The sequence below is a fragment of the Oncorhynchus keta genome, unplaced genomic scaffold (assembly GCF_023373465.1).
Source record: "Oncorhynchus keta strain PuntledgeMale-10-30-2019 unplaced genomic scaffold, Oket_V2 Un_scaffold_5155_pilon_pilon, whole genome shotgun sequence".
NCBI classification, from domain to species: Eukaryota; Metazoa; Chordata; class Actinopteri; order Salmoniformes; family Salmonidae; genus Oncorhynchus; species Oncorhynchus keta.
In genome coordinates this window covers 12,501-25,000 of record NW_026290953.1, presented here as the reverse complement: position 1 = coordinate 25,000, position 12,500 = coordinate 12,501, and the positions used below count along the sequence as shown (strand labels likewise).

The window sequence follows — 12,500 nt, the reverse complement described above, 5'->3', positions numbered from 1 at the left end:
GAAGTTGGGGCTAGGGACCAACCAGCTATAGAGGAAGTAGGGGCTAGGGACCAACCAGCTATACAGGAAGTAGGGGCTAGGGACCAACCAGCTATACAGGAAGTAGGGTCTAGGGACCAACCAGCTATAGAGGAAGTAGGGGCTAGGGACCAACCAGCTATACAGGAAGTAGGGGCTAGGGACCAACCAGCTATACAGGAAGTAGGGGCTAGGGACCAACCAGCTATACAGGAAGTAGGGGCTAGGGACCAACCAGCTATAGAGGAAGTAGGGGCTAGGGACCAACCAGCTATAGAGGAAGTAGGGGCTAAGGACCAACCAGCGATAGAGGAAGTAGGGGCTAGGGACCAACCAGCTATACAGGAAGTATGGGCTAGGGACCAACCAGCTATACAGGAAGTAGGGGCTAGGGACCAACCAGCTTTACAGGAAGTAGGGGCTAGGGACCAACCAGCTATACAGGAAGTAGGGGCTAGGGACCAACCAGCTATAGAGGAAGTAGGGGCTAGGGACCAACCAGCTATACAGGAAGTAGAGGCTAGGGACCAACCAGCTACAGAGGAAGTAGGGGCTAGGGACTAACCAGCTATAGAGGAAGTAGGGGCTAGGGACCAACCAGCGATAGAGGAAGTAGGGGCTAGGGACCAACCAGCTATACAGGAAGTAGGGGCTAGGGACCAACCAGCTATACAGGAAGTAGGGGCTAGGTACCAACCAGCTATACAGGAAGTAGGGGCTAGGGACCAACCAGCTATACAGGAAGTAGGGGCTAGGGACCAACCAGCTATACAGGAAGTAGGGGCTAGGGCCCAACCAGCTATAGAGGAAGTAGGGGCTAGGGACCAACCAGCTATAGAGGAAGTAGGGGCTAGGGACCAACCAGCTATAGAGGAAGTAGGGGCTAGGGACCAACCAGCTATACAGGAAGTAGGGGCTAGGGACCAACCAGCTATACAGGAAGTAGGGGCTAGGGACCAACCAGCTATAGAGGAAGTAGGGGCTAGGGACCAACCAGCTATACAGGAAGTAGGGGCTAGGGACCAACCAGCTATAGAGGAAGTAGGGGCTAGGGACCAACCAGCTATACAGGAAGTTGGGGCTAGGGACCAACCAGCTATAGAGGAAGTAGGGGCTAGGGACCAACCAGCTATACAGGAAGTAGGGGCAAGGGACCCAACCAGCTATACAGGAAGTAGGGGCTAGGGACCAACCAGCTATAGAGGAAGTTGGGGCTAGGGACCAACCAGCTATAGAGGAAGTTGGGGCTAGGGACCAACCAGCTATACAGGAAGTAGGGGCTAGGGACCAACCAGCTATAGAGGAAGTAGGGGCTAGGGACCAACCAGCTATAGAGGAAGTAGGGGCTAGGGACCAACCAACTATACAGGAAGTAGGGGCTAGGGACCAACCAGCTATAGAGGAAGTAGGGGCTAGGGACCAACCAGCTATAGAGGAAGTAGGGGCTAGGGACCAACCAGCTATAGAGGAAGTAGGGGCTAGGGACCAACCAGCTATAGAGGAAGTAGGGGCTAGGGACCAACCAGCTATACAGGAAGTAGGGGCTAGGGAGTAGGGGGTCGGGGGGAGGGGCTAGAGGGTAGGTGCCAGGAGGAGGGGCTTGGGAGTAGGGGAGGGGCTAGGGAGTAGGTGCCGGGGGAGGGGCTAGGGAGTAGGGGTCGGGGGGTCGGGGCTAGGGAGTAGGGGTCAGGGGGAGGGGCTAGAGGGTAGGTGCCAGGGGGAGGGGCTTGGGAGTAGGGGGAGGGGCTTGGGAGTAGGGGGAGGGGGGAGGGGCTAGGGAGTAGGGGCCGGGGGGAGGGGCTAGAGGGTAGAGGGTAGGGACTAGGGGTTGTGTTACCCAATATTGGGCAGTCTGTTGTGTTGCTCCTGGAAGGCATCAAGAGCCAGCATGGCGGCGTGTATCTGCAGCGGGGCCTGAGGGACACATTCACAATGGACAAAACAGGAAACTGCTCAGAGACGGCTCCAACACACAGCAAATCAAACACACAGCACACTGGAGCTGACCTATGACCTCTCACCTCTGGTTTGCTGAAGTCGGGAGTCAGGACCTGAGGCTCAGACAGCTGCTGCTCCATCGTCTCCTGAAGAGACACACGGACAGAGACACGCGGACAGAGACACGGACAGAGACACGCGGACAGAGACACGCGGACAGAGACACGCGGACAGAGACACGCGGACAGAGACACGCGGACAGAGACACGCGGACAGAGACACGCGGACAGAGACACGCGGACAGAGACACGCGGACAGAGACACGCGGACAGAGACACACGGACAGAGACACACGGACAGAGACACGGACAGAGACACGCGGACAGAGACACGCGGACAGAGACACGCGGACAGAGACACGCGGACAGAGACACGCGGACAGAGACACGGACAGAGACACGCGGACAGAGACACACGGACAGAGACACGCGGACAGAGACACGCGGACAGAGGCACGCGGACAGAGACACGCGGACAGAGACACGCGGACAGAGACACGCGGACAGAGACACACGGACAGAGACACGCGGACAAAGACACGGACAGAGACAGAGACACGCGGACAGAGACACGGACAGAGACAGAGACACGCGGACAGAGACACGCGGACAGAGACACGCGGACAGAGACACGCGGACAGAGACACGCGGACAGAGACACGCGGACAGAGACACGCGGACAGAGGCACGCGGACAGAGACACACGGACAGAGACACGCGGACAGAGACACACGGACAGAGACACGGACAGAGACACGCGGACAGAGACACGCGGACAGAGACACGCGGACAGAGACACACGGACAGAGACACACGGACAGAGACACACGGACAGAGACACACGGACAGAGACACGCGGACAGAGACACGGACAGAGACACGCGGACAGAGACACACGGACAGAGACACGCGGACAGAGACAGAGACACGCGGACAGAGACACACGGACAGAGACAGAGACACGCGGACAGAGACACGCGGACAGAGACACGGACAGAGACACGCGGACAGAGACACGCGGACAGAGACACGCGGACAGAGACACGCGGACAGAGACACGCGGACAGAGGCACGCGGACAGAGGCACGCGGACAGAGACAGAGACACGGACAGAGACACGCGGACAGAGGCACGCGGACAGAGGCACGCGGACAGAGGCACGCGGACAGAGGCACGCGGACAGAGGCACGCGGACAGAGACAGAGACACGGACAGAGACACGCGGACAGAGACACGCGGACAGAGACACGCGGACAGAGACACGCGGACAGAGACACGCGGACAGAGACACGCGGACAGAGACACGCGGACAGAGACACGCGGACAGAGACACGCGGACAGAGACACGCGGACAGAGACACGCGGACAGAGACACGCGGACAGAGACACGCGGACAGAGACACGCGGACAGGGACAGAGACACGCGGACAGAGACACGGACAGAGACACGCGGACAGAGACACGCGGACAGAGACACGCGGACAGAGGAGACACACGGACAGAGACACACGGACAGAGACACACGGACAGAGACACACGGACAGAGACACACGGACAGAGGAGACACACGGACAGAGGAGACACACGGACAGAGGAGACACACGGACAGAGGAGACACACGGACAGAGGAGACACACGGACAGAGGAGACACACGGACAGAGGAGACACACGGACAGAGGAGACACACGGACAGAGGAGACACACGGACAGAGGAGACACGGACAGAGGAGACACACGGACAGAGGAGACACACGGACAGAGGAGACACACGGACAGAGGAGACACACGGACAGAGGAGACACACGGACAGAGGAGACACACGGACAGAGGAGACACACGGACAGAGGAGACACACGGACAGAGGAGACACGGACAGAGACACGGACAGAGACACACGGACAGAGACACACGGACAGAGACACACGGACAGAGACACACGGACAGAGACACACGGACAGAGACACACGGACAGAGACACACGGACAGAGACACACGGACAGAGACACGCAGTATGAGGCAGTACGACACCGTACAACGCTTTCTGGATACAAGATCTGGACAACTTGATTACTGACAGGCAAAACATTTTGAGATCAACAGCGGACGAATAAAAACAAATGATCCTGAACGATGGAATGTTCCCGTTCAGTGTAAACCATTTAAACGCGGTGTTATGTCGTTTAATGAATGTCGTACTGCGGTCGTGTTGTGGTCGTGTTACTTACGAAGCTGTACGTTCTGGGGGTTTTGACCAGCAGGAAGAAGCCTCCGTGTGCATAGGGCTGCAGACAGGAAGTGTCCCCTACGCTGAAACTGTAGGGAGAGAGGACTGAGGAGAGAGGACACATTATTATCAACAGCGATACAACCTTCTCCTGCCTGTGACCTGTCATAAGCCTGTCGTATCAGTACCCGTGACCTGTCAAAAGCCTGTCCTATCAGTACCTGTGACCTGTCAAAAGCCTGTCGTATCAGTATCTGTGACCTGTCATAAGCCTGTCGTATCAGTACCTGTGACCTGTCATAGGCCTGTCCTATCAGTACCTGTGACCTGTCATAGGCTTGTCCTATCAGTACCTGTGACCTGTCATAAGCCTGTCCTATCAGTACCTGTGACCTGTCATAAGCCTGTCCTATCAGTACCTGTGACCTGTCATAGGCCTGTCCTATCAGTATCTGTGACCTGTCATAGGCCTGTCCTATCAGTATCTGTGACCTGTCATAAGGCTGTCGTATCAGTACCTGTGACCTGTCATAGGCCTGTCGTATCAGTACCTGTGACCTGTCATAGGCCTGTCGTATCAGTACCCGTGACCTGTCATAGGCCTGTCGTATCAGTACCCGTGACCTGTCATAGGCCTGTCGTATCAGCACCTGTAACCTGTCATAGGACTGTCGTATCAGCACCTGTAACCTGTCATAGGACTGTCGTATCAGCACCTGTGACCTGTCATAGGACTGTCGTATCAGCACCTGTCATAAGACTGTCGTATCAGTACCTGTGACCTGTCATAGGCCTGTCGTATCAGTACCTGTGACCTGTCATAAGCCTGTCGTATCAGTACCTGTGACCTGTCATAAGCCTGTCGTATCAGTACCTGTGACCTGTCATTGGCCTGTCGTATCAGTACCTGTGACCTGTCATAGGCCTGTCGTATCAGTACCCGTGACCTGTCATAGGCCTGTCGTATCAGCACCTGTAACCTGTCATAGGACTGTCGTATCAGCACCTGTAACCTGTCATAGGACTGTCGTATCAGCACCTGTGACCTGTCATAGGACTGTCGTATCAGCACCTGTCATAAGACTGTCGTATCAGTACCTGTGACCTGTCATAGGCCTGTCGTATCAGTACCTGTGACCTGTCATAAGCCTGTCGTATCAGTACCTGTGACCTGTCATAGGCCTGTCGTATCAGTACCTGTGACCTGTCATAAGCCTGTCGTATCAGTACCTGTGACCTGTCATAAGCCTGTCGTATCAGTACCTGTGACCTGTCATTGGCCTGTCGTATCAGTACCTGTGACCTGTCATAGGCCTGTCGTATCAGTACCTGTGACCTGTCATTGGCCTGTCGTATCAGTACCTGTGACCTGTCATAAGCCTGTCGTATCAGTACCTGTGACCTGTCATAGGCCTGTCCTATCAGTATCTGTGACCTGTCATAGGCCTGTCCTATCAGTATCTGTGACCTGTCATAAGGCTGTCGTATCAGTACCTGTGACCTGTCATAGGCCTGTCGTATCAGTACCTGTGACCTGTCATAGGCCTGTCGTATCAGTACCCGTGACCTGTCATAGGCCTGTCGTATCAGTACCCGTGACCTGTCATAGGCCTGTCGTATCAGCACCTGTAACCTGTCATAGGACTGTCGTATCAGCACCTGTAACCTGTCATAGGACTGTCGTATCAGCACCTGTGACCTGTCATAGGACTGTCGTATCAGCACCTGTCATAAGACTGTCGTATCAGTACCTGTGACCTGTCATAGGCCTGTCGTATCAGTACCTGTGACCTGTCATAGGACTGTCGTATCAGCACCTGTGACCTGTCATAGGACTGTCGTATCAGCACCTGTCATAAGACTGTCGTATCAGCACCTGTAACCTGTCATAGGACTGTCGTATCAGTACCTGTCATAAGACTGTCGTATCAGCACCTGTGACCTGTCATAAGACTGTCGTATCAGTACCTGTGACCTGTCATAGGCCTGTCGTATCAGCACCTGTAACCTGTCATAGGACTGTCGTATCAGCACCTGTGACCTGTCATAGGCCTGTCGTATCAGTACCCGTGACCTGTCATAGGCCTGTCGTATCAGTACCCGTGACCTGTCATAGGACTGTCGTATCAGTACCTGTCATAAGACTGTCGTATCAGCACCTGTGACCTGTCATAAGACTGTCGTATCAGTACCTGTGACCTGTCATAGGCCTGTCGTATCAGCACCTGTAACCTGTCATAGGACTGTCGTATCAGCACCTGTGACCTGTCATAGGACTGTCGTATCAGCACCTGTCATAGGACTGTCGTATCAGCACCTGTAACCTGTCATAGGACTGTCGTATCAGCACCTGTCATAAGACTGTCGTATCAGTACCTGTGACCTGTCATAGGCCTGCCGTATCAGTACCTGTGACCTGTCATAGGATTGTCGTATCAGTACCTGTGACCTGTCATTGGCCTGTCGTATCAGTACCTGTGACCTGTCATTGGCCTGTCGTATCAGTACCTGTGACCTGTCATTGGCCTGTCGTATCAGTACCTGTGACCTGTCATAAGCCTGTCGTATCAGTACCTGTGACCTGTCATTGGCCTGTCGTATCAGTACCTGTGACCTGTCATAAGCCTGTCGTATCAGTACCTGTGACCTGTCATAAGCCTGTCGTATCAGTACCTGTGACCTGTCATAGGCCTGTCGTATCAGTACCTGTGACCTGTCATAAGCCTGTCGTATCAGTACCTGTGACCTGTCATAAGCCTGTCGTATCAGTACCTGTGACCTGTCATTGGCCTGTCGTATCAGTACCTGTGACCTGTCATAGGCCTGTCGTATCAGTACCTGTGACCTGTCATTGGCCTGTCGTATCAGTACCTGTGACCTGTCATAAGCCTGTCGTATCAGTACCTGTGACCTGTCATAGGCCTGTCCTATCAGTATCTGTGACCTGTCATAGGCCTGTCCTATCAGTATCTGTGACCTGTCATAAGGCTGTCGTATCAGTACCTGTGACCTGTCATAGGCCTGTCGTATCAGTACCTGTGACCTGTCATAGGCCTGTCGTATCAGTACCCGTGACCTGTCATAGGCCTGTCGTATCAGTACCCGTGACCTGTCATAGGCCTGTCGTATCAGCACCTGTAACCTGTCATAGGACTGTCGTATCAGCACCTGTAACCTGTCATAGGACTGTCGTATCAGCACCTGTGACCTGTCATAGGACTGTCGTATCAGCACCTGTCATAAGACTGTCGTATCAGTACCTGTGACCTGTCATAGGCCTGTCGTATCAGTACCTGTGACCTGTCATAGGACTGTCGTATCAGCACCTGTGACCTGTCATAGGACTGTCGTATCAGCACCTGTCATAAGACTGTCGTATCAGCACCTGTAACCTGTCATAGGACTGTCGTATCAGTACCTGTCATAAGACTGTCGTATCAGCACCTGTGACCTGTCATAAGACTGTCGTATCAGTACCTGTGACCTGTCATAGGCCTGTCGTATCAGCACCTGTAACCTGTCATAGGACTGTCGTATCAGCACCTGTGACCTGTCATAGGCCTGTCGTATCAGTACCCGTGACCTGTCATAGGCCTGTCGTATCAGTACCCGTGACCTGTCATAGGACTGTCGTATCAGTACCTGTCATAAGACTGTCGTATCAGCACCTGTGACCTGTCATAAGACTGTCGTATCAGTACCTGTGACCTGTCATAGGCCTGTCGTATCAGCACCTGTAACCTGTCATAGGACTGTCGTATCAGCACCTGTGACCTGTCATAGGACTGTCGTATCAGCACCTGTCATAGGACTGTCGTATCAGCACCTGTAACCTGTCATAGGACTGTCGTATCAGCACCTGTCATAAGACTGTCGTATCAGTACCTGTGACCTGTCATAGGCCTGCCGTATCAGTACCCGTGACCTGTCATAGGCCTGTCGTATCAGTACCCGTGACCTGTCATAGGACTGTCGTATCAGTACCTGTCATAAGACTGTCGTATCAGCACCTGTGACCTGTCATAGGACTGTCGTATCAGCACCTGTCATAAGACTGTCGTATCAGTACCTGTGACCTGTCATAGGCCTGTCGTATCAGCACCTGTAACCTGTCATAGGACTGTCGTATCAGCACCTGTCATAAGACTGTCGTATCAGTACCTGTGACCTGTCATAGGCCTGTCGTATCAGTACCTGTGACCTGTCATAGGCCTGTCGTATCAGTACCCGTGACCTGTCATAGGCCTGTCGTATCAGTACCCGTGACCTGTCATAGGACTGTCGTATCAGTACCTGTCATAAGACTGTCGTATCAGCACCTGTGACCTGTCATAAGACTGTCGTATCAGTACCTGTGACCTGTCATAGGCCTGTCGTATCAGCACCTGTAACCTGTCATAGGACTGTCGTATCAGCACCTGTGACCTGTCATAAGACTGTCGTATCAGTACCTGTGACCTGTCATAGGCCTGTCGTATCAGTACCTGTGACCTGTCATAGGCCTGTCGTATCAGTACCCGTGACCTGTCATAGGCCTGTCGTATCAGTACCTGTGACCTGTCATAGGCCTGTCGTATCAGTACCCGTGACCTGTCATAGGCCTGTCGTATCAGCACCTGTGACCTGTCATAAGACTGTCGTATCAGTACCTGTGACCTGTCATAGGCCTGTCGTATCAGTACCTGTGACCTGTCATAGGCCTGTCGTATCAGTACCCGTGACCTGTCATAGGCCTGTCGTATCAGCACCTGTGACCTGTCATAAGACTGTCGTATCAGCACCTGTGACCTGTCATAGGACTGTCGTATCAGCACCTGTGACCTGTCGTATCAGCACCTGTGACCTGTCATAGGACTGTCGTATCAGCACCTGTGACCTGTCATAGGACTGTCGTATCAGCACCTGTCATAAGACTGTCGTATCAGCACCTGTGACCTGTCGTATCAGCACCTGTGACCTGTCATAGGACTGTCGTATCAGCACCTGTGACCTGTCATAGGACTGTCGTATCAGCACCTGTGACCTGTCGTATCAGCACCTGTGACCTGTCATAGGCCTGTCGTATCAGTACCTGTGACCTGTCATAGGATTGTCGTATCAGTACCTGTGACCTGTCATTGGCCTGTCGTATCAGTACCTGTGACCTGTCATTGGCCTGTCGTATCAGTACCTGTGACCTGTCATTGGCCTGTCGTATCAGTACCTGTGACCTGTCATAAGCCTGTCGTATCAGTACCTGTGACCTGTCATTGGCCTGTCGTATCAGTACCTGTGACCTGTCATAAGCCTGTCGTATCAGTACCTGTGACCTGTCATAAGCCTGTCGTATCAGTACCTGTGACCTGTCATAGGCCTGTCGTATCAGTACCTGTGACCTGTCATAAGCCTGTCGTATCAGTACCTGTGACCTGTCATAAGCCTGTCGTATCAGTACCTGTGACCTGTCATTGGCCTGTCGTATCAGTACCTGTGACCTGTCATAGGCCTGTCGTATCAGTACCTGTGACCTGTCATTGGCCTGTCGTATCAGTACCTGTGACCTGTCATAAGCCTGTCGTATCAGTACCTGTGACCTGTCATAGGCCTGTCGTATCAGTACCTGTGACCTGTCATAGGCCTGTCGTATCAGTACCTGTGACCTGTCGCGCGGTGCCGTTGAGTGTGTCCATGCCGTTGACCTCTCTGAAGAGAACACTCTGTCCAGTCTGGAGGCCGTGGGTCCTGCTGTCCATACAGGTTACCACCCCTGGGTTACCCTACAGATCAGAGGTCAGAGGTCAGAGGGGAGGGTGTGTGTGTGTGTGTGTGTGTGTGTGTGTGTGTGTGTGTGTACCTGTGTGATGTTCTGGATAAACATCTCCTTGGCTTCCTCTCCAGTGGGGTCCGACACCTCAAACTGGGCCCCGAAGTCACAGAACACTCTCACACAGATCCCATACGCGTCACACCCAATGAACTGCAAGGGAACGGAGACGACATGCTTTTAGTTCCCAGGGGGGACATCTCTCCTGTCTCCTCACTGCAAGGGAATGGAGACAACATGCTTTTAGTTCCCAGGGGGGCATCTCTCCTGTCTCCTCACTGCAAGGGAACGAGACGACATGCTTTTAGTTCCCAGGGGGACATCTCTCCTGTCTCCTCACTGCAAGGGAACAGAGACGACATGCTTTTAGTTCCCAGGGGGGGGACATCTCTCCTGTCTCCTCACTGCAAGGGAACGGAGACGACATGCTTTTAGTTCCCAGGGGGGACATCTCTCCTGTCTCCTCACTGCAAGGGAACAGAGACGACATGCTTTTAGTTCCCGGGGGGCATCTCTCCTGTCTCCTCACTGCAAGGGAACGGAGACAACATGCTTTTAGTTCCCAGGGGGACATCTCTCCTGTCTCCTCACTGCAAGGGAACAGAGACGACATGCTTTTAGTTCCCAGGGGGGGGGGGCATCTCTCCTGTCTCCTCACTGCAAGGGAACAGAGACGACATGCTTTTAGTTCCCAGGGGGGGGGGGCATCTCTCCTGTCTCCTCACTGCAAGGGAACGGAGACAACATGCTTTTAGTTCCCAGGGGGGGGACATCTCTCCTGTCTCCTCACTGCAACTTCCATGGATCTGATAGGACACCAGCTTGGATTTGATTTCAGCCTCTTAGGGCACCGTCCAAATTGCACTCTATTCCCTATATAGTGCACCATTGACCAGGGCTCTATTCCCTATATAGTGCACCATTGACCAGGGCTCTATTCCATATATAGTGCACCATTGACCAGGGCTCTATTCCCTATATAGTGCACCATTGACCAGGGCTCTATTCCATATATAGTGCACCATTGACCAGGGCTCTATTCCATATATAGTGCACCATTGACCAGGGCTCTATTCCATATATAGTGCACCATTGACCAGGGCTCTATTCCATATATAGTGCACCATTGACCAGGGCTCTATTCCATATATAGTGCACCATTGACCAGGGCCCGAGTCTCAACCTGATAGGAGGGTCTCTATATGTAGAGGTCTGACCCTGATAGGAGGGTCTCCAGATGTCTTACCCTGATAGGAGGGTCTCTAGATGTCTTACCCTGATAGGAGGGTCTCGAGAGTTCTTACCCTGATAGGGGGGTCTCTAGATGTCTTACCCTGATAGGAGGGTCTCGAGAGTTCTTACCCTGATAGGGGGGTCTCTAGAGGTCTCACCCTGATAGGAGGGTCTCTAGATGTCTTACCCTGATAGGAGGGTCTCGAGAGTTCTTACCCTGATAGGGGGGTCTCTAGAGGTCTCACCCTGATAGGAGGGTCTCCAGAGGTCTCACCCTGATAGGAGGGTCTCTAGAGGTCTAACCCTGATAGGAGGGTCTCCAGAGGTCTCACCCTGATAGGAGGGTCTCTAGAGGTCTTACCCTGATAGGAGGGTCTCGAGAGGTCTCACCCTGATAGGAGGGTCTCTATATGTAGAGGTCTCACCCTCATTGGAGGGTCTCTATCTCTAGAGGTCTAATCCTGATAGGAGGGTCTCTATATGTAGAGGTCTCACCCTGATAGGAGGGTCTCTAGAGGTCTAACCCTGATAGGAGGGTCTCTATATGTAGAGGTCTCACCCTGATAGGAGGGTCTCTAAAGGTCTCACCCTGATAGGAGGGTCTCTATAGGTCTGACCCTGATAGGAGGGTCTCTATAGGTCTCAACCTGATAGGAGGGTCTCTATATGTCGAGGTCACACCCTGATAGGAGGGTCTCTATATGTAGAGGTCTGACCCTGATAGGAGGGTCTCTAGAGGTCTCACCCTAATAGGAGGGTCTCTATATGTAGAGGTCTGACCCTGATAGGAGGGTCTCTAGAGGTCTTACCCTGATAGGAGGGTCTCTATATGTAGAGGTCTGACCCTGATAGGAGGGTCTCTATAGGTCTCACCCTGATAGGAGGGTCTCCAGAGGTCTCACCCTGATAGGAGGGTCTCCAGAGGTCTCACCCTGATAGGAGGGTCTCGAGAGGTCTTACCCTGATAGGAGGGTCTCGAGAGGTCTTACCCTGATAGGAGGGTCTCGAGAGGTCTTACCCTGATAGGGGGTCTCGAGAGGTCTTACCCTGATAGGAGGGTCTCTATAGGTCTCACACTGATAGGAGGGTCTCGAGAGGTCTCACCCTGATAGGAGGGTCTCTAGAGGTCTTACCCTGATAGGAGGGTCTCTATATGTAGAGGTCTGACCCTGATAGGAGGGTCTCTATATGTAGAGGTCTCACCCTGATAGGAGGGTCTCTATA

At 53.4% G+C, this 12,500-nt stretch overlaps 1 protein-coding gene and 1 long non-coding RNA gene across 2 annotated transcripts in view; both read right to left on the bottom strand.

Moving 5' to 3' along the window:
- The window catches only part of LOC127928954 (ubiquitin-like modifier-activating enzyme 6), a gene marked incomplete at its 5' end in the record, with an annotated part of 50,024 nt that overhangs the window by 26,395 nt on the left and 11,129 nt on the right, over positions 1-12,500 (bottom strand). Inside the window, 5 exons of the mRNA XM_052516574.1 lie at positions 1,856-1,932; positions 2,040-2,102; positions 4,242-4,345; positions 9,873-9,996; positions 10,074-10,196. Coding sequence (XP_052372534.1) covers positions 1,856-1,932; positions 2,040-2,102; positions 4,242-4,345; positions 9,873-9,996; positions 10,074-10,196 — 491 coding nt within the window. The remainder of the gene's footprint in view (positions 1-1,855; positions 1,933-2,039; positions 2,103-4,241; positions 4,346-9,872; positions 9,997-10,073; positions 10,197-12,500) is intronic.
- LOC127928952 (uncharacterized) lies at positions 5,205-7,228 on the bottom strand. The gene is made up of 3 exons (XR_008132978.1): positions 6,855-7,228; positions 5,610-5,675; positions 5,205-5,411 (listed from the first exon to the last, which is right to left on the bottom strand). It is a non-coding gene; the product is annotated as an uncharacterized LOC127928952 (long non-coding RNA).